The 22,120-nt window shown below is 38.2% G+C and overlaps 1 protein-coding gene across 2 annotated transcripts in view; it reads right to left on the bottom strand.

Annotated features, from left to right (window-relative positions):
* Window positions 1-12,681: 12,681 nt before the first annotated feature.
* mxd1 (MAX dimerization protein 1) overlaps window positions 12,682-22,120 on the bottom strand; it is a 34,719-nt gene continuing 25,280 nt past the window's right edge. For both annotated transcript variants that reach the window (XM_052101459.1, XM_052101465.1), the window contains 3 exons: window positions 19,909-20,023; window positions 19,343-19,502; window positions 12,682-17,011 (listed from right to left, as the gene is read on the bottom strand). In XM_052101459.1, coding sequence (XP_051957419.1) covers window positions 16,815-17,011; window positions 19,343-19,502; window positions 19,909-20,023 — 472 coding nt within the window. In that variant the 3' untranslated portion in view covers window positions 12,682-16,814. The remainder of the gene's footprint in view (window positions 17,012-19,342; window positions 19,503-19,908; window positions 20,024-22,120) is intronic.

Below are 22,120 nucleotides of genomic sequence, written 5' to 3'. Positions count from 1 at the left end.
AAGTATGACAGAGGCTGGTTTGAAAGAGCAGCATACTCTTGGCCGGTCTACAGTGTTCTCAATAGTCCAGACATTCAGGAGGGAAAACAGGTGTGTAATCAAATTGTACTGCAATATTCCTTCACACTGGAATTCCAGTAAACATGGCCAATGCATGTCTCAGAATTTATGTAGAATACATTGACTCCGCTGTATTTTCTGTCTAGGATTGAGCGTCTGCCCCATGGTTGTGGCAGAAGATCAGTTTTCACTGATCAACAATAACTTGAAATTCGTAATATGGTTGTAGCAAACAATGCTATTAGACTAAAAGATATTCAAATTGCAGTCATACAAGATAACAGCATCTTTCAAAATCTCAACACCGGCAGCCTCTCCACAATTTATGGGGTGCTGAAGAGAAATCAGATTGCACTGAAGCAACAAGGTACCTTTTGAGAGCGAATATCATCAATAGTACAAGGTGCTGTACTCTTGTCTTTCAGTACTGACATATACAACCTGTATTATGCAGAATATGTTAAAGAATTTATGTGTAACTATGATTTATAATATCTACTGTAAACTATTTCCTAAATTGCTTTTACTATCTTTTATAATGTGATGAAGCTGGAGGCTGATGAATCCCCACACATTTGTGCATATTGACGAGGCAGGATTAAACTTGACCAAAGTCAGGAGACGTGGCCTTAATATTATTGGTCACTGAGCCACCGTTGATGTGCCAGGGAACATATATATTTATAAAAGAGAAATGCATGGGGTTTATACATAAAATTAGGAAGACTAGATAGATGTTATCCATTACATAGACACTAGGCCATAACCACATATTCAGAATTGAGGGGCACCAAATGAAATATTTTAATAGTTAGATATTGGAAAAACAATTTTGGATGACCGCTATTCTAGACAGATGGACGGAAAGACAGACAAGCTGAAAAAAATTGACTTAAAAATAAATAATATATATATATATATATATATATATATATATATATATATATATATATATATACACTCACCTAAAGGATTATTAGGAACACCTGTTCAATTTCTCATTAATGCAATTATCTAATCAACCAATCATATGACAGTTGCTTCAATGCATTTAGGGGTGTGGTCCTGGTCAAGACAATCTCCTGAACTCCAAACTGAATGTCAGAATGGGAAAGAAAGGTGATTTAAGCAATTTTGAGCGTGGCATGGTTGTTGGTGCCAGACGGGCCGGTCTGAGTATTTCACAATCTGCTCAGTTACTGGAATTTTCACACACAACCATTTCTAGGGTTTACAAAGAATGGTGTGAAAAGGGAAAAACATCCAGTATGCGGCAGTCCTGTGGGCGAAAATGCTTTGTTGATGCTAGAGGTCAGAGGAGAATGGGCCGACTGATTCAAGCTGATAGAAGAGCAACTTTGCCTGAAATAACCACTCGTTACAACCAAGGTAGGCAGCAAAGCATTTGTGAAGCCACAACACGCACAACCTTGAGGCGAGCAGAAGACCCCACCGGGTACCACTCATCTCCACTACAAATAGGAAAAAGAGGCTACAATTTGCAAGAGCTCACCAAAATTGGACAGTTGAAGACTGGAAAAATGTTGCCTGGTCTGATGAGTCTCGATTTCTGATGAGACATTCAGATGGCAGAGTCAGAATTTGGTGTAAACCGAATGAGAACATGGATCAATCATGCCTTGTTACCACTGTGCAGGCTGGTGGTGGTGGTGTAATGGTGTAGGGGATGTTTTCTTGGCACACTTTAGGCCCCTTAGTGCCAATTGGGCATCGTTTAAATGCCACGGCCTACCTGAGCATTGTTTCTGACCATGTCCATCCCTTTATGGCCACCATGTACCCATCCTCTGATGGCTACTTCCAGCAGGATAATGCACCATGTCACAAAGCTCGAATCATTTCAAATTGGTTTCTTGAACATGACAATGAGTTCACTGTACTACAATCGCCCCCACAGTCACCAGATCTCAACCCAATAGAGCATCTTTGGGATGTGGTGGAACGGGAGCTTCGTGCCTTGGATGTGCATCCCACAAATCTCCATCAACTGCAAGATGCTATCCTATCAATATGGGCCAACATTTCTAAAGAATGCTTTCAGCACCTTGTTGAATCAATGCCACGTAGAATTAAGGCAGTTCTGAAGGCAAAAGGGGGTCAAACACAGTATTAGTATGGTGTTCCTAATAATCCTTTAGGTGAGTGTATAAGTGCATATTTGCACACATCAGTCACTAGAGGGCGTTATGTTTATTAAAGAACCCGAGTGAATATTGCTCATCACATTTGCTAGACTGTGGACTTGTGCAGGAAAAATAATGTCCCCCATATCATTATGTGAGAACAATGTCAAAAACACGTTTCATTCTATTTTTAGTACCTCTGTGCCTTTTATGATTTAAAAAATTGTTGCTGGACATTATTTACTTTGTTTCAATAAATGTATATTACAATTATGATGTAATCACTCTCAATGGAATATGACTGTTGTGAATTCTATCTTTGAAAAATTGTATTGTAATATAATCATTATATATTTTTGTAATATCTCTTGGGTGAACATGTGATATAGAAAATCACACATTAGTCCAAGGGTCAACGATAAAATGGTGGATTTTAATCCAAATATTATTATTTTTTTCATCATATGCCAGGTAAGTTGCCACATTTATATTGGGGCAACACGTCTTTTAAAATTGTTATTTTATACAATATATTTATTAGGATTTCTGTTCACCAAAACAATAAATTGATATATTGGCATGTTACATTTGTAAGTCCCCTCTGAGAAGTTAATACATTTTAAATATAGATTTTGGAAAATGGCTATTTTAACTTAAGATAGTATTTTATAAAGATATTCTCCTCAAATTACAATACAGAAGACACACACACAGGACTGACCCAGTATGTCAGTTTGTTAAACACTCGTCTATATCACTGATGTGTGTGTGAACAGAAGCTTGAGCTACTGCCCTCCTCTCTGCACACACGCAAGCATGCATATATATATATATATATATATATATATATATATACACACCATCTCTCTCATGCTCTTGTTAGTGTGTTGGGACTAAAATAGAGACGTTATGTGCAAGGAGGGAATTCCTTGTGTAAATCTTCTAAAAGTTTAAAATAGAGGGCAAATCATCAATTAAATGTATTATGTTATTCAGAATATTCGATTTGGAGTAATCTCACGAAACCTGCTACAAGAACCTGTCTTGGTCAGATTTCTTTCTGAAATCAAAAGAAAAACAAAAAAAATCAGAACTTGTATTGCTTTGCTTGAAAAAAAGATTAAGTCTATTTTTAGGACCATTAAGATTTTTTGCATTGTGACATTGTTTACATGAGAAATAAGCACATCTTGATTTCACATCCCAATTCTAATTACAGCAGTGAACAAATAAATCTAATTACTGTAATGAGTATATATCTATATATTTAAATAGTAAAGTATTAAAGTATAGTGGTAGTACTTGTTGTTCTGCCTTAATGCTGATTTTAATAAGACAAAACCACATTAAAATAATTACGGTAATACAATATAAATGACAGCATAGTGAGAATCTAATGCAAATCTCCACAGTCCAAAAAACAAAACAACAACTTGAAAGTAAAATGTTGGGACACATTGCAATAATAATTTTGGAGGGAACTGTCAAGAAAAGTGAAAATATGTATCTAAAAATCCATATTGGGTGTGTGTGTGTGTGTGTGTGTGTGTGTGTGTATATATATATATATATATATATATATATATATATATATATATACACACTTTTATATATAGTTTGACTCACAATAAATATCTAAAATATATGCGCACACACACACACATTTGTTGAAAATCATAGACTTTCATTTTATAGCAGGCTAAAGATATATTCTATCCCCTATGCCAAACCTCATTGAAATCTGTGCACTTCATTAGATTTAAAGATAAACATAATTTAGCTGATTTATGAGCTAAAATAAATTAGTGAGTACCAGCTAAAATGTCCTATCAAATGGGTTCTCTAGCATGACCCGTATCTGCATGATTTTATGCATTGCACTGCTGCAACATGATTGACTGATTTGATAATCACATGAATACGTAGGTGTACAGGTGTTGGCCCATATTGATAGGATAGCATCTTGCAGTTGATGGAGATTTGTGGGATGCACATCCAGGGCACGAAGCTCCCGTTCCACCACATCCCAAAGATGCTCTATTGGGTTGAGATCTGGTGACTGTGGGGGCCATTTTAGTACAGTGAACTCATTGTCATGTTCAAGAAACCAATTTGAAATGATTCGAGCTTTGTGACATGGTGCATTATCCTGCTGGAAGTAGCCATCAGAGGATGGGTACATGGTGGCCATAAAGGGATGGACATGGTCAGAAACAATGCTCAGGTAGGCCGTGGCATTTAAACGATGCCCAATTGGCACTAAGGGGTCTAAAGTGTGCCAAGAAAACATCCCCCACACCATTACACCACCACCAGCTTGCACAGTGGTAACAAGGCATGATGGATCCATGTTCTCATTCTGTTTACGCCAAATTCTGACTCTACCATCTGAATGTCTCAACAGAAATCGAGACTCATCAGACCAGGCAACATTTTTCCAGTCTTCAACTGTCCAATTTTGGTGAGCTCTTGCAAATTGTAGCCTCTTTTTCCTATTTGTAGTGGAGATGAGTGGTACCCGGTGGGGTCTTCTGCTGTTGTAGCCCATCCGCCTCAAGGTTGTGCGTGTTGTGGCTTCACAAATGCTTTGCTGCATACCTCGGTTGTAACGAGTGGTTATTTCAGGCAAAGTTGCTCTTCTATCAGCTTGAATCAGTCGGCCCATTCTCCTCTGACCTCTAGCATCAACAAGGCATTTTCGTCCACAGGACTGCCGCATACTGGATGTTTTTCCCTTTTCACACCATTCTTTGTAAACCCTAGAAATGGTTGTGTGTGAAAATCCCAGTAACTGAGCAGATTGTGAAATACTCAGACTGGCCCGTCTGGCACCAACAACCATGCCACGCTCAAAATTGCTTAAATCACCTTTCTTTCCCATTCAGTTTGGAGTTCAGGAGATTGTCTTGACCAGGACCACACCCCTAAATGCATTGAAGTAACTGCCATATGATTGGTTGATTAGATAATTGCATTAATGAGAAATTGAACAGGTGTTCCTAATAATCCTTTAGGTGAGTGTATATATATATATATATATATATATATATATATATATATATATATATATATATACACATACACACACACACACACACACACACAGTATATACATGAGTCACTATACAAATCTAAAATATGCTAAATATAATTACTTTCTTCTTCTGATTTTTGGGGTAAAATGTGACTTGGACACATTTTCATGAAATGTTCCCCTATGAAGAAGTTTACTTCAATCTCTTGATGTGCTTTAATGACTGCATAACTGTTCATACCTCATCTACTCATTGGGGTCTGTGTGTAAATACATGCAGAAGGTGGGTCTCTCTCTTTTGTTGCCAACAGTCCTCTCGTCTCCCTCTCACACCCCCTTAGTTCTGCTCCCATGAGATCACAGCCCACATCCAGCCTCTCTTCTCTTCATCTGTTAACTCACAGCCCTGTGGCAGCTTCTCCATGTTCTTTCCTGTTTGATTGTGGAGGAAGGAGGCTTACTGCCCACTCACACTGACCAGAGAACACTTCACCATCATGTCACTATCTGCATGATTATGTTTGCGAGTGCATGGAGTTCACCACATATCCATATGAAACTTGGTTGAATGTGACATTAGTTTATTCTTATTAGTAGTAGTCATGTATTTATGCAAACAAATGTGACAACCACTTACTCATTCACCAATAATGATGCCACCAACAGCAATGTTTGTGTATAGTATTTTCCATGTAATCAGACAGTGTCATCCCTGAATGGACAGGTTGGACAAAATGGATATGGGTAGTTGACAAATGACATCTTTATGTAATTTTGACCCGTGAACGTTTTTAACATCAAGATTTGTGTCTTGACATGTTTTATACTGCCTTAATGATACAATAAATTATTGCCTGAGATTATTTACTTTGTTTCAATTAATGTGTTACAAAATATGTTATCATACTCATTGAATTTGTATTTTTTTATTATGTGTATTCTAACAATAACAGTGCAGTACTCGCAGCACATTTTACCATTTATAAATCCAATCTGCAGATTTCACACATACAATCAGCTTGGAAAAATGCTACAAAATAAATTGGTGTGACTTTTGGCATGTAGATAGATTGGGGTTGATTCCCTCTTCTATCAGAGTGTGTGAGCAGGATATAGTGTAATGTTGAGTTTTAGTGGGTGCTTCTGTTAAAGGACAATTCACCCAAAAGGTCACCATTCACTTGCATTTTATGGACCTACAGAGCTGAAATACTCTTCTAAAAATCTTCATTTGTGTTTAGCAGAAGAAAGAAAGTCATACAAATCTGGGATAGCATGAGGGTGAGTAAATGATGAGAGAATTGTAATTTTTGGGTGAACTATCCCATTAATCAGAGCAGCGATGAATGCTGCGGTGTATATGGAGAAGCGAAGGTCGCTGTTGTCTGGCTGCTTGATAAGCTGCTGAATTTGTCTAATCTGATATACAAGGGTGCAGTGAGGGGTCAAATTGACTTTGACCCCCCCCCCCCCACACACAAGCATGCTATAAACGCATACTTGAACTCACCCAGAGAGAGTATCACTAATGCTAAACTCCCCTCGTAAAATTTTGACCCACAAAGTGCTACCAATGGTCTGTCCCTGCCTTTGCGCACTCAATGTGTTTTCAGAAGAAAATTCAAAGACAATTTTAGTTTAAAAAATCTCTGTTTTCAGATTCGTAATGTCACAGTTTTCCAAAGTAAACGCGTTTTAATGTGGATTGAGGTGTAAACATAGCAAAATAAATGCGTTTCCGGCTGAAAATTGGCCATGTCCACACTAATCAATTTATGTCATGTATTGTTTACAGACAGATTGTTTCACTTTTAATTGACTATATCACAATTCTAGTGGGTCAGAAGTTTATATACACTAAGTTAACTGTGCCTTTAAGCAGCTTGGAAAATTCCAGAAAACTATATTTAGCCTTTCGGCAATTAGCCATTTAGCTTCTGATCTTGTCTAATTGGAGTCAATTGGAGGTGTACCTGTGGATGTATTTTAAGGCCTGCCTTCAAACTAAGTACCTCTTTGCTTGATATCATGGGAAAATCAAAACAAATCAGCCAAGACCTCAGGGAAAGATTTGTTGGACCTCCACAAGTCTGGTTCATCCTTGGGAGCAATTTCCAAATGCCTGAAGGTGCCACGTTCATCTATACAAACAATAGTATGCAAGTAACACCATGGGACAAGACAGCCATCATACCGCTCAGGAAGGAGACCCATTCTCATAAAGATGAACATAGTTTGGTGCAAAAAGTGCAAAACAATCCTAGAACAACAGCAAAATGTCTTGTGAATATGCTAGAGGAAACAGGTAGAGAAGTATCTATATCCACAGTAAAATGAGTCCTATATCGACATAACCTGAAAGGCTGCTCAGCAAGGAAGAAGCCACTGCTCCAAAACTGCCATAAAGCCAGACTATAGTTTGTAAGTGCACATGGGGACAAAGATCTTATTTTTGGCGAAATGTCCTCTGGTCTGATGAAACAAAAATGTAAATGTTTGGTCATAATGACCATTGTAATGTTTGGAGGCAAAAGGGTGAGGCTTGCAAGCTCAAGAACACATTCCAACCGTGAATCATGGCGATGGCAGCATCATGTTGTGGGGGTGCTTTGCTACAGGAGGGACTGGTGCACTTCACAAAATAAATGGCACCATTAGGAAGGAATATTATGTGGATATACTGAAGCAACATCTCAAGACATCAGCCAGGAAGTTAAAGCTCATTCGCAAATGGGTGAAAATCGCTTAAGGACAACAAAGTCAAGGTATTGGAGTGGCCACCACAAAGCCTTGACCTGAATCTGAAAAAGCATGTGTGAGTAAGGAGGCCTACAAACCTGACTCAGTTACACCGGTTCTTTCAGGAGGAATGGGCTAAAAATCCGATGTATTTGGCTAAGGTGTATGCAAACTTCTGACTTCAACTTTAAATTTGACATACATTCTTTGTAAACAAGCTTTAACATCTTTAGAAAATTTGACTTTGCATGTGAAATTATATAGTTTAAGGATATTTAGATACTTTTACTGGAAAACAAGACAAAGATAGTGGTTAAAAATATGATGTTTAGCAGTGTGGTCCATTTTCAATTAGGCACAAAGTGACACAGCTGGACATTCATCACATACAGGTGAAACTCGAAAAATTAGAATATCGTGCAAAAGTTCATTAATTTCAGTAATTCAGCTTAAAAGGTGAAACTAATATATTATATAGACTCATTACAAGCAAAGTAAGATATTTCAAGCCTTTATTTGATATAATTTTGATGATTATGGCTTACAGCTTATGAAAACCCCAAATTCAGAATCTCAGAAAATTAGAATATTACATGAAATCAATAAAAAAAAAGGATTATAAATACAGAAATGTCGGCCCTCTGAAAAGTGTAATCATGCATATGTACTCAGTACTTGCTTTGGGCCCCTTTTGCATTAATTACTGCCTCAATGCGGCGTGGCATGGATGCTATCAGCCTGTCTGCTATGCCATCACATTTGCTGAGGTGTTATGGAAGACCAAGATGCTTCAATAGCGGCCTTCAGCTCTTCTGCATTGTTTGGTCTCATGTCTCTCATCTTTCTCTTGACAATGCCCCATAGATTCTCTATGGGGTTCAGGTCAGGCGAGTTTGCTGGCCAATCAAGCACAGTAATACCATGGTCATTGAACCAGGTTTTGGTACTTTTGGCAGTGTGGGCAGGTGCCAAGTCCTGCTGGAAAATGAAGTCAGCATCTCCATAAAGCTTGTCTGCTGAAGGAAGCATGAAGTGCTCTAAAATGTCCCAGTAGACGGCTGCGTTGACTCTGGACTTAATAAAGCACAGTGGACCAACACCAGCCGATGACATGGCTCCCCAAACCAACACAGACTGTGGAAACTTCACACTGGACTTCAAGCATCTTGGATTGTGTGCCTCTCCATTCTTCCTCCAGACTCTGAGACCTTGGTTTCCAAATGAGATGCAAAATTTGCTCTCATCAGAAAAGAGGACTTTGGACCATTGAACAACAGACCAGTTCTTTTTTTCTTTAGCCCAGGTAAGATGTTTGACATTTGAAGCCCATGTCCAGGACCTGTCTGTGTGTGGTGGCTCTTGATGCAGTAACTCCAGCCTCAGTCCACTCCTTGTGAAGCTCCCCCACACATTTGAATGGCCTTTTCCTGACAATCCTCTCCAGGCTACGGTCATCCCTGCTGCTTGTGCACCTTTTTCTTCCACACTTTTCCCTTCCACTTAACTTTCTATTAATGTGCTTTGATATAGCACTTTAAGAACATCCAACTTCTTTTGCAATTACCTTTTGAGGCTTTCCCTCCTTGTGGAGGGTGTCAATGATGGTTTTCTGCACAACTGTCAGGTCAGCAGTCTTCCCCATGATTGTGAATTCAACTGAACCAGACTGAGAGACCATTTAAAGGCTCAGGAACCCTTTGCAGGTGTTTAGCTGATTAGAGTGTGACACTTTGAGCCTACAATACTGAACCTTTTCACAATATTCTAATTTTCTGAGATTCTGAATTTGGGGTTTTCATAAGCTGTAAGCCATAATCATCAAAATTATATCAAATAAAGGCTTGAAATATCTTACTTTGCTTGTAATGAGTCTATATAATATATTAGTTTCACCTTTTAAGTTGAATTACTGAAATTAATGAACTTTTGCACGATATTCAAATTTTTCGAGTTTCACCTGTAATCTTTAGCGAAAGTTTATGTTCAGTGCTGTGGTTGAATGAACATCTAACTAAATATAAGGAGTCAAATTCAATGACAGAAAAATAGCATACCTTCTCCCTCTGCACACAGTGTATTTTTTTTTACATAATCATGCTATTTTTACTTTCTCAGAAAACACTAAGAGGGCTGAAGGAAGGGAACCTTATCGTGACCTTTAAGCATTATGGCTTTTGCAGCCATAATCCAACTAGGTCATCCAACCCCGAGAGCACTCATCTCTCATTCTTATTAGTCTGGTGTATCGCTTCCATTTTTGTGCCTAAAAACGACACCTATCCTTCCCACTTTCATCCAGCCTTCTCTTCTCTGATCTGGTTATTGAATGACAGCGGAGATATTATCTGGGCATATTCAGGGACACGACTTTATTAGCATTGATGAGAAAAACAGTGCAGTCAGAGAGCAAAACATCCACTTATTGACATAAATGGTCAGCACAGCCTTAAAGGGATAGTTCAGCAAAAAAAATGATAATTGCTACAAACCTGTATGATCAGTAAATTTATATTTATTGATATACACATTTGAAATGGACCAAAAATATTGATAGCTCTGCAGATTTTTGTCCAATAAAATGCTCTCTAGAATTTGAATTTCTTGTGCCCCCCAAGGGTAAGATGGTGCCCTTCTAGGTAGTTGGTACCCTATGCAGACTATTTAATATCCGTATAAGGAGCGGCGGTACTGTGCATGAAGATACAATTACTGTTAATAGTAGCCATGATTTGTGTGTCAGTAGATGAAAATGATTAATAATACTTATATTCTCTATAATTTAACGGAGAGTACATCCAAATCCTGAACCACGTTTCCCATGCATATAAAAGGAGTAGCCTACATCACATTCAACAAGGATGCAGTTAATGCACAAAATAAGTACATATTTCTATTCTTTTAATTAATTGCAAACAGTCCATTCACTACCAATGTCTTAAGAATAAGTCTTTGTTTATATTGCTGGTGCTTGACAGGGAATGTAACATATAATAGGACACAGACTGTGCCGGAGAAGAACCTCAGAATTAAAGTGCACTTGACCCCAGCCCATTAGTGCTTTGAGCTTATAATTTCGCCAAACACACACAAAAAATGCTTGCAAGAAAATACCAAAACTTCACTGTGTGTGTATCACTCCAATCGTGCTGTTCTAAACTAAAGTGTAAGAGTATTGCAGATGTGTTCAGAGTTTCTGTATAAGTGTCTCATACGTACATGTTTATATTTCTTTTTTGACATTACATATGTTAGCCAACAGGTAGTGGCAAAAGATAATTTTTGTTTGTAATATGAGCAGTTGGTGACTACAGCTAGAAAATAGCTTTAAACGGCTTTAAACGAACAACTTCAGCATTACGGCTCATCACAGCTGAGAGACATAACAGACTGTTTAATTACACAAACTCAAGGCACTTACCTCTTACTGGAGTTTCCACATTGGAGAAAAAGTACTGTTTAAAACGGCGGAGGACATTGCGGTTTCTATAGTGAAAGACTCTTGTGCACCGGCTACCGTGAAATAGGGAGAAATAACCCCGATTGGATGGCCATTTTTCCACTGAGAAATCTGACAGCATCTCTGCTTCGGTGTGGCAACAGGTGATCACACATGCTCCGTCTCTCTCTCTCTCTCTCTCTCTCTCTCTCTCACACACACACACACACACACACACACACACCCACCCACACGCACACACGTTTATCCAATAACTTGTAACTTTAAATTTTTTAATTACTAACAGAGGATTGGATGCATCATTTGGTTTGAACCAGCAATGGCAGATTCTGATCCACCATGTAATAAAGTAGTTCCATGCAAAAATGAGTTTTTATGACCATGCTCAGTTTTTCCTAATTTTTAAAATGTACTTGTTCATTGAACTGTTGTCTATAAGGAATATCACACTCGCAATCGTGCTATATGGCCCTAAATCAGCACTGCTGTGATAACCCAAGGCATTCAGCCTGCGGCCGAATCACAGCAGTGCTGATGTAGACCATATCGCACTCTTGCTCGTGTGATATTGCTTAAACACACACACACACACACACACACACACACACACACACACACACACACACACACACACACACACACACACACACACACACACACACACACACCACAAAATTAAAACCACCACCTATTGTAGGCCTATATTGTAGGCCCCCCTTGTGCCGCCAAAACAGCATCAACCCTCATCTTAGAATAGCATTCTGAGATTATATTCTTCTGAGTTACTGTAGACTTAGTCAGTTCAAACCAGTCTTGCCATTCTCTTTTGACCTCTCTCATCAACAAGGCATGTCCGTCCGCAGAACTGCAGCTCACTGGATGTTTTTTTTGTTTTTGGCCCCATTCAGAGAAAATTCTAGACTGTTGTGTGCCAAAAACAAAAACGTCCAGTCAGTGGCAGTTCTGCGGATGGAAATGCCTTGTTGATAAGAGAGGACAAAGGAGAATGGCCAGAATGGTTTGAACTGACAAAGTCTACTGTAACTCAGATAACCGCTCTGTACAATTGTGGTGAGAAGAATATAATCTCAGAATGCTATTCTATGATGAGGGTTGCCGCTGTTTTTTCGCCATGAGGGGGACCTACACAATATTAGGCAGGTGTTTTAATGTTGTGGCTGATCGGTGTATATATATATATATATTATTCATTTTTAGATGTCTCTGGAAAATAGAAACAACCTCTCTACAATTTTCACTTTTTTATTTTAAGTTCATTCCTTTAAACCACATATTTAGCAGTCAACACCAAAGTAGCCCAAATTTTAAAAAGTAACAGCATAGAAATGTCCATTTCTGATTGAATGTAAAACAGACATTAACCTCTTTTTTTTTTTAGCTTACAAGAGGCAGTATGTGTTCAAGGATGAATATGTGTGCACGTGTATGTACGTGTGTGTTAATGTATATTTGGAAAGGTGTGAAACACCTGAGACACAGTCACGATCATTGGGAATGACTGGCGATGGGTTCTCTTCAGTTTCGGATAACATCTATGGTTTCCATACATTTGTATGTCTTAAGGCTTTAGCCACTGCGTAGGGTACACAACCCATAAATACAAATCTAAGTAGTAACCCGTGGTGACATCATTTGACTGTGATAAGCGTCAGGCCGGAAACAAAGCGTTTGTGTTAGAGCAGGAATTCACATCGATGTGTGACAGCACCATAGTCTTTCACATAACATTCATAAGTGCAATACAGTAGCTGTGTCCCATCAACTGTGTTCACAGAAGGCTGCAAAAGGGGGGGGGGGTGTTAAAACAGAAAGAAGGTGTTTCTGCAGTAGGTGTGGGCTGTGAGAAACTTTTTAACAAGACACAATCTTGAGAAGGAAGTTCACTTTTTGTTTGCACTTTTTAAAAATACTTGTAACAAATAAAAACAAGAAAAAAGAAGCATACCAATACAAAAAGGCAGAGATCCCCAAACAACACCCTCCCATGAATAAAACAAAACAAGATTGAACCCTTTCTCTCTGTCTGTGGACAGTGACGTCACAAAAAAAAAAATGTATATATACACCAACCCACCATACACTGTGCCTAATGCTCTCATGGCTACAACTCGATCAAGTTCGTTTTCATTTCCAAAACTACCCAACAGTAGCATTCCATATGTTAAGAATGAACAATCCTATCTTTTGTTTAATTCATTTTAAATTGTTTCCAAATATCCTTTTAATGTTCCATTCGTTAACATAATTCATTAGGTATCATGAACTAATGAACAATATATTTTTTACAGCATTTATTAATCTTTGTTAATGCTAGTTAATAAAAATACAATTGTTCATTGTAAGTTCATGCTAGTTCATAGTGCATTAATGTTAACATACACAACTTTTGATTTTACAAATGTATAATTATATGTTGAAATGAACATTAAAGGACCATTAAAATGAACATCACCCAAAAATGAAAATTCTCTCATCATTCACTCACCCTCATGCCATCCCAGATGTGTATGACTTTCTTCTTCTGCTGAACACAAATTAAGATTTTAGAAGAATATCTCAACTCTGTTGGTCCATACAATTCAATTGAATGGTGGCCAGAACTTTGAAGCTCCATAAAGCACATAAAGGCCACATAAAAATAATCCAAAAGACTCCAGTGGTTAAATCGATACAATAGGTGTGGTTGAAAAACAGATACATTTTTCAGTCATTTTGTCCTATAAATTCTCCTTGCTCAGTAAGTGGCGATATGCAAAAAGCATGCGAATTGCTGAAAGTTATGCATTTAACCACTGTAGTCTTATGGATTACTTTTATGATGCCTTTATCTGCTTTTTGGACCTTAAAAATGTTGGTACCCATTTACTTGCATGGTGAGGTGTTTCAGAGCATAAATGTTCTTCTAATAATCTTCTTTTGATTTCTGGAGAAGAAAGAAAGTCATACACATTTGGGATGGCATAAGGGTGAGAAAATTATGAGAGAATTTACATTTTTGGGAAAACTATCCCTTAAAGATTTATAAATGCTAAAACCGGATCTTTATTTGGTGCACCTATATTCATAACTCTCTATTTTGATGTTGGCTTGTGATGCAACAGTGACGGAGAGATTGTCACTACATTCAAACCTACAGATCCTTCACGGAAAACCGTGAAGAAGCTCCTTTTTACTCACTAGTGTTATAGGAACAAATTCTGTTCTACCTAGGCACCAAAATAACAAGCTATCATTTACATACCAACTTTCCACAATCATACTGCCACCAACAATCTAAAAACACTTCCAATATTTTTTAAAAAAGTTTAAGTACTTTTGTTGTTTTTTTTTTTTGCCAATATATTTTCATTTTTGTGCAGGAGAAAAATATAATGAAAGATTTTTGGCTCTGTGAGCACCAGGATGTGTAAAACATTAGGATATATATATATATTTCTATATATTTATACATATCTATATAGAGTGCAAATCAAACTACACATTGAAACTAACAAAAGGAAGAACGAAAGCAACTAAATCAATCACTATTAAATATATTCTCATATATATAAAGTCTATGTTTGAACATATATGTCGATCAAATATAAATACTTTATCAATATACGTACATATAGGGTGTATATATATATATTTTTTACTGTTAACTATATACATATGTCTACATTTAGCTGAAATGGTAAATAGCTAGCTGCAGAAGAAAACTGCAATGCAGCAGCCACAGAGGAACGATGCGCACACACACAGACACAGACACACACACTCTCTTACAATGAGTCTGATGGTGCAGAAGCACAGACGGTCCATAGCTCATAGGTAATCTGAAGCCTTAGACCTTTCTATCAGTGTCTGCAGTCCTTGCAATAACACTACCTCCACTGCTCTGCTCTATCATGGAATGTGCTTGTAGAATCACCCTTGTACTTCTGGGGCTGAACAGTCAAGACAAAAAGAAAACAAGCATGAACAAGAGGATGTACCACACACGCATACACACAAAACACCACTGTCCTTAGAGAGAGAGGAAGAGATACCTGAGATCCACAATTCCCCCGTCCCCACTCCTCATCCCATAAACCCCACCCACAATCTCTTCAAAGAATCTCATGCTGCAAACGGTTCTACATGAAAATGTGTTTTCAGTTGTGTCGCCCCCCCCAGAAGTAGTAAAATTCAAGGTGGCAGGTTGGGGGGCATTAAAAATACAGTGAATGATTAAAAAAATAAAACGAAAAAGAGAATTCGATACCCACTGACAGCTCCTTTCACTTAGGATGTCAAAAATTGACGTTTAGGTTGTTCAGGAATCCACCAGTAAGTCCAGTTAAGGTGTGTATTGCTACCACCCTGATGATTTTGCACAGCATGAATATTGCGAGTGCTTGCTGGGTATACACTGCACAAAAAAAATAAAAAATAAAAAATAAAAAAAAATTCTTAATCCCTTTTAAGAAAAAGAATGTCCCAATGCAGTGACAGGAGTGGTTGGCGGGTATTAGACAGTGCAGGTACAGATATTTTTAAGACTAGCTTACACACTACGTCTGATACATCACTACAATAGCTGCAAGTCCCTTCAAAGAGACGTTTGAAATGAAAGGACATAACAGCACATCTTGACACAAAGTAATCCCTGCCTGTACGGTAGAAGTTACCCTTTTGCTCAGATCTCACAGCTTTCCCAAATCCTGTCAGCAATTATTAATCGGGACGAGACAGAACTCTTTAGATGAGTGTAAAAAGGCCACTCCTACAAACATCATAATCTAAGTGCAAAATACTATGCTCTGATAGGTTAGCTAACTGGTCAGGTGACCCAGCCCTGTGTCTACTGGACGGTTCAGTCAGACTGAAGGTACGATTGGGTGCACTTGTCCCAAAGAGAGTGACAGGGACTAGGCAGTGGGTGTGGGTACGGTACACATTCTTCATCTGGCTTATGAGGTTTTTAAGGGTATTTTTAGGGTCTTTGGGGAGGGAATGTTCCAATCAAGTGTCTGTCTCCATAATTGGCCATGATGGAGGGTAGGGAGCGAAAGCTGATGGGTGGGAATATCTGATTGGACAAAGTGGGGATTGATTCTCCCAGTCAGTGCTGCATGTTTGAGGTCTGGTTGGTGGATGCCAAGTCCAAACTCCAATACTTTCTCTGTGCTTTCTCCTATTGTCTAAACTCCATCACACCACTCACAACAGACTGGATTTGTCAGAGCAAGTTGATAAAAAAAACATTTTCCATTTCGGTCTTAGTGAAGATCTTCAGTCACAATGGAGAAAACATAGTTTAAGTATTAGAGTGGACCCGACAGGAGGTTGACGTGGTAGGAGATGAGTGGTTGAGAACCGAGGTGAGGCTGTGCTCTTATAGACTGCAGCCCAGGGCTGGGCTCTTCTCCTGAGGGTTGGCGAGGCGACGGAGACTGGCACTGGAATAGCCTTCATCACTGCAGCTACTGCGCAAGCTTCCCTGCTCATCTGAGTCGCTTACGCTGCTGGTGCTCCACTCCAGATCTCCGAGGAGATAGTCTGTTCCTTCCACGTCAATGTCTACCTCCTCTTCTGTAAAGCAAACACATGTAAAAATTCTTAGGATTGTATGGCAGACATTCCTTCTTCATTCTACTTGAGCCATGGATTTGTCAACATGAAATGGCATTCACAACTCATTTTACTTCCATATTGTTTTAAGACTGAAACAGACTATTCAACTTGATTTTACCAATTGGCAATTAATTGGATTGTGAAATGAAGGCGTTTCAAACCAGAATGGTCACCCCTGAATTCAAATGTGCTAAAACAATGCTTAAAGTAGCTGTTTGGCTATGGGTTAACATTATCCAATAGCCTGTATAGCATAGGTGAAGTCAACAGAAAAGATGTTTCAGATGCAAAGCAAGTTATACAATTTTGATGAAATAGAAGGAAGAGAAAAAGAAAAGGAGGGTTGAGTTGAACATCAACATCACGCCACAAATGCTGTCGATTGAGCATAACTTGTATTGAACCCGCAATATTCCTTTAAGAAAGTAAATAGGGTAAATTCTGATTTCATGTTGACGTTAAAACAGGCAGGACTTCATCGACCCTGCACAACCCAAATGTGGCCAGACAATATTACAAACAAAATTACGGAGGTTTGATGAATAATGTAGATGTTCGACATCTAGTTTTTGTGTCAGACATTCCCTTTTGTGTTGCTTTGAAGAAAGAACATAAAGGGAGAAATATCCTTTTAAAAAAGATGAACTTGCATGTACAGAATTTATGACATGACACAACATGTAATTTGCTTAAACTTGTTTTCAATTGATGTTTGTGAAGGTTGCAGCATTTTCATGTGCATTTCGAAGGGCGCTATACGTTTAGTCAATCTGGCCCATTATTTCCATGGCAACATTCCAATTTAGGTGTTAGAGTATTCATCAAAATTTCACACATGGCGCTGCATGCTACAGTCTTTCTACATGCCATCTGTTTGTAGGACAGGCCTCAGCATATACAAAATAAACTCCTAAAGACTATTATTTGTCTGAATTCTGGGAAATATTTAGAAGCATGTGGGTTTCCTTTGTGATTCACTTGCGACATTGCATGGGAGCGGATGTGTCTGTGAATGACAAATGGTTCTAGGTAAAACTATTACCATTCAAAGAAAAAAATGGTTCTTCATAGCTCCAAAAGGGTTCTTGATATTTCAGAAAGGTTCTTAGCTGCATTTAATGGGATCTTGGCTAAAAAGGTTCTTTGTTGAAATAATCAGCCTGCTACATTTTCTCACGTACCTGCTTGAGCTTTCAATTTGCCATTGTTTTGTTTGAGTTAAATAATGTAAAAATGTGATAGAAATAAATAGCAAAAAAAAGGTGGTCCACTATCCTTTTATGTGTGATAATTAATAATAAAGAAACTTTTAAATAAAGCAGTATCATAAACTTGTTTAATACATACTGTAGTTTCTAAATATGCAGTATAGAAACAGTTTAATTCTACCATTTTTTCTATAGCTTTACATTCACATTCAGATCTGTCCAGAGTATCACGTTATGATGACTTCCTTTAAGAAAAGTGGATTCTCCTATAGATCTTCATACAAATCATTGCTGAATCTGTCCCTTAAATTTGGGACAATAGCTAAATAATAATAATAATAATAAAACAAAAATGTTATGCTATCAGCCACAACACTACAACCACCTGCTTAATATTGTGTAGGTCCCCCTCATGGCGACAAAACAGCGCCAACCCGCATCTTAGAATAGCATTCTGAGATTATATTCTTCTCACCACAATTGTACAGAGCGGTTATCTGAGTTACTGTAGACTTTGTCAGTTCAAACCAGTCTGGCCATTCTCTGTTGACCTCTCTCATCAACAAGGTGTTTCCGTCTGCAGAACTGCCACTGACTGGATGTTTTTCGGCCCCATTCTGAGTAAACTGTCTGATCGGTGTATATCAATAAACACACTCAAACATGCTTTAAATAAATGTCTAATGCCTGATGTTTAATGCAATGATGCTGTAAATTATACACAAACGCTCTAAAAATAGTAATAATTCAAGGTAGAACACTTAGTGGAACTCTCGTGTGATGTCATATGAACTGCCATGTGATGTTGAGTCCTCATAAAGACTTTTTTTCTATATTAAATAAGGTAGTTCTACCACTTCTAAGGCTGTTTTCACACTTGTATTAAACCAGAATTTATTTCCACTAATTAAATTAATGGCCGGCCACTATCTGGGATCAAATCAAATGAGTACCAGGGTTCAGTGTGTCGCAACACTAAACACTAGATATGATTCTGTCAGTCCTCTGCTACAGTTTGATTTGATCTAAAACAGTATGGCACACTGTCCATAAAGGTGTGTATATATATATATATCTATACCTTGGTCGGAGTCAGATTTGTCCGAGGAGATGGTGGAGCCCATGCTGTCCATACGTGTGCGCTCCACACCTAGCTGCTCCAGACGTCTACGCAGGTGCCTTCGTTCTCTCTGCAGATGGTCTATAGCATGCTGGGCCTTCCGCTCACTGTCCTCCAACCTCTGCAAACACACACAGACATGTTCAAAAGTTTATTATAAAATAGATAATTCCAGCACTAAAATCTGATTGGATGATCCATGTTTGAAGTCATTCAAACTAAATAATACTGTATACATGTAAGCTGCTAGACCATGCAAGTTGGCTATTGATCTATATTACCAGACATTAGAATTGTTCATTGTGATTGTTATTTATAATCCATTTAATTGAGCATTGGGGGTTTAAGACACTGACATTGTTCCTAACAACACCCCTTAGCCATTGGTAAAAGCACTGTAACCCTTGACCTCTCATGACTTATTGCCTTCATATCACATTGATGCATATGGGTCTATCGAGAACTTTCTGTGCTTTCATGTTTCCAAACACAATTAACTACCAAGGGCATGCACACACATACAGTACCTTGATGTGTTCCTTAGCCCTCATAAGTAGGCTGAGGGTTGTGTGCCTGTTTGAGTCTGGTCCTAAGGGCACCATGGATTTCAAGCGTTCCAAACACAGTCGTAAATGTGCCCTCCTTGGTGGGGTGACGTTAGGAAAAGAGAGTAAGACAGAGTGTGTCATAAAATTAACAAAAACTTTCCAGAAGCAGCAGAAACAGAAACGACATAAATCAAAATAATTAGAAGAATGCAACAACAATCTGCAAATTTAAAACTGTATATTGACTGTTTACTGGTTTTCAACTGGCAAGTCACGACCTAAAAAAGGGTTGCAAGTCTGTTCTGATCATAGACAGCAGAGAAAAAACAATGATAAATGCAAATTATAAAAAGCAACTAAACATATAATCATGCAAATTTAGAATAGAAAATGAAATGGGCTCATCATCTTTTAAAGTGGAGGAGAAAATGCCTTCCATATCATTTGTTGTTGACATCAAAGGCTGTGCATCTCCTCAAACTTAACTGTATTTACTTGTCACTTGATAATATGGCTAATATTAATGGAATATTTAATGTTTGTACTGTGTGTTACACTGGTAAATCAAACTTCTGTTATTGTTTATGCATTTCCAATTCAGCCAATGTCATGGTAATAATTTTTCATATTGCTGGGCCTATGCAGCTCAAAGTAATTTTATGGATTGTTTAAGTATATTTTTGAGTACTTACGTAAGATAAATACATTTGCTACAGTATTGGCTCACCACGATATCCAATGTAAAATCTGTGTCCTGAAGCAAAACTAGTTGAGAACCGCTGTTCTAGTGTTTGATAATGCTTATATATATATAATTTACGCAATTAATCGCAATGCCTCCGGACCGCAATAAGGAAGATTCCTGAGAAATGCAAGCTTGTAGTACCACCTGTTTACTCCAGAGGGCATTAATTGAAATTTCAGCTGTATGAGCAACGCGAAGTTTATACAGTGAAGAAAACACTTCAGTAGGCAGAACAACACAAACATGCGTTACGTTCTTGCGTTCAAAACACTTGAAGGAACGCAAATGCGAACTAAGGGATCTCAAGATGTGTTTAAAGATTGAGTATTAAACTATATTTAACTTGACACAGTGACCTAAACATTTTATGTTTATGATGCAACACACCCGAGACGCTACACAAGCATGTCTGATGCAGGTGTAGATTGACGGGTCCTTAAACAATCCCTCATAATAAATCTCCAACTGATTGACAAATTCACTTGTGAAATGGATTGCTGTGAACTGTATGCCAATAATTGACTTATGATCAATAATATGGTAGTAAACAAAACATTGTATTCTAAAGCTGCTTTTTGCATTGTCTTATCAATGATTAACTCTTCTGCCACAAGAATGTAATGCATTTTAATTATCTGAATATTTTTTATTATATTTTATATAAAATACAAAATATTACAGATAACTATGTATAATTCTTCATTATATACTGAATTATTGTTATATGAGGGGCTTTCTCAGCAAATATTTGTATATGCGATTAATTAATCAGGACACCATGTCATTAATTTGATGAAAAATTGTAATCGATTGACAGCCCTAATATATATACACACACACACACACACACACACACACACACAAAAAAAAGAAAAGACAAAGATCCCCAATTTAGCCTTAACAGACTGTAGGGGCAAGTGCTGTTAGCGAGCACCTATGAAGGCCGGAACGGTACACGAGGGGGTGGGTGGCCAGCAGCACGCCCGACCGCTTTGTCTCCCCAGTGGCGATGTTTTACAATGTTTTTTTACACACGCACACGCACGCACGCGCGCACGCACACGCACGCACCCACCCACACCCACACACCCACACACCCACACACACACACACACACACACACACACTATATGGAATCCCAAACATGCCAAAGAACATGCCTTGAAAACACGTGCATTAAAAACATTGTGCTATTCACATCTACTGGAATGAATCCAATCAACCTGTTATTTAAAGAGGATTATTAAGTTTATACTTCCAAACGCTACACTAACATTCTCCGTCTGCATGTGGTCGGGATTCACAGCTGCTGGGGTGTGGTGATGAAAGGTGCCAGCGGACATATGACCTGTTATGCAACCAGCCAGAAACTGCAGACTGCTCTGCTGCTGTATTTGTATTGAGGTGTGGGTCACAACCCAGCTATTTTACTACTGCCTCTCACTG

The sequence above is a fragment of the Xyrauchen texanus genome, chromosome 3 (assembly GCF_025860055.1).
Source record: "Xyrauchen texanus isolate HMW12.3.18 chromosome 3, RBS_HiC_50CHRs, whole genome shotgun sequence".
Taxonomy (NCBI): domain Eukaryota; kingdom Metazoa; phylum Chordata; class Actinopteri; order Cypriniformes; family Catostomidae; genus Xyrauchen; species Xyrauchen texanus.
Note: the sequence above shows the minus strand (reverse complement) of the source record. Positions and strands in the feature narration are given on the sequence as shown.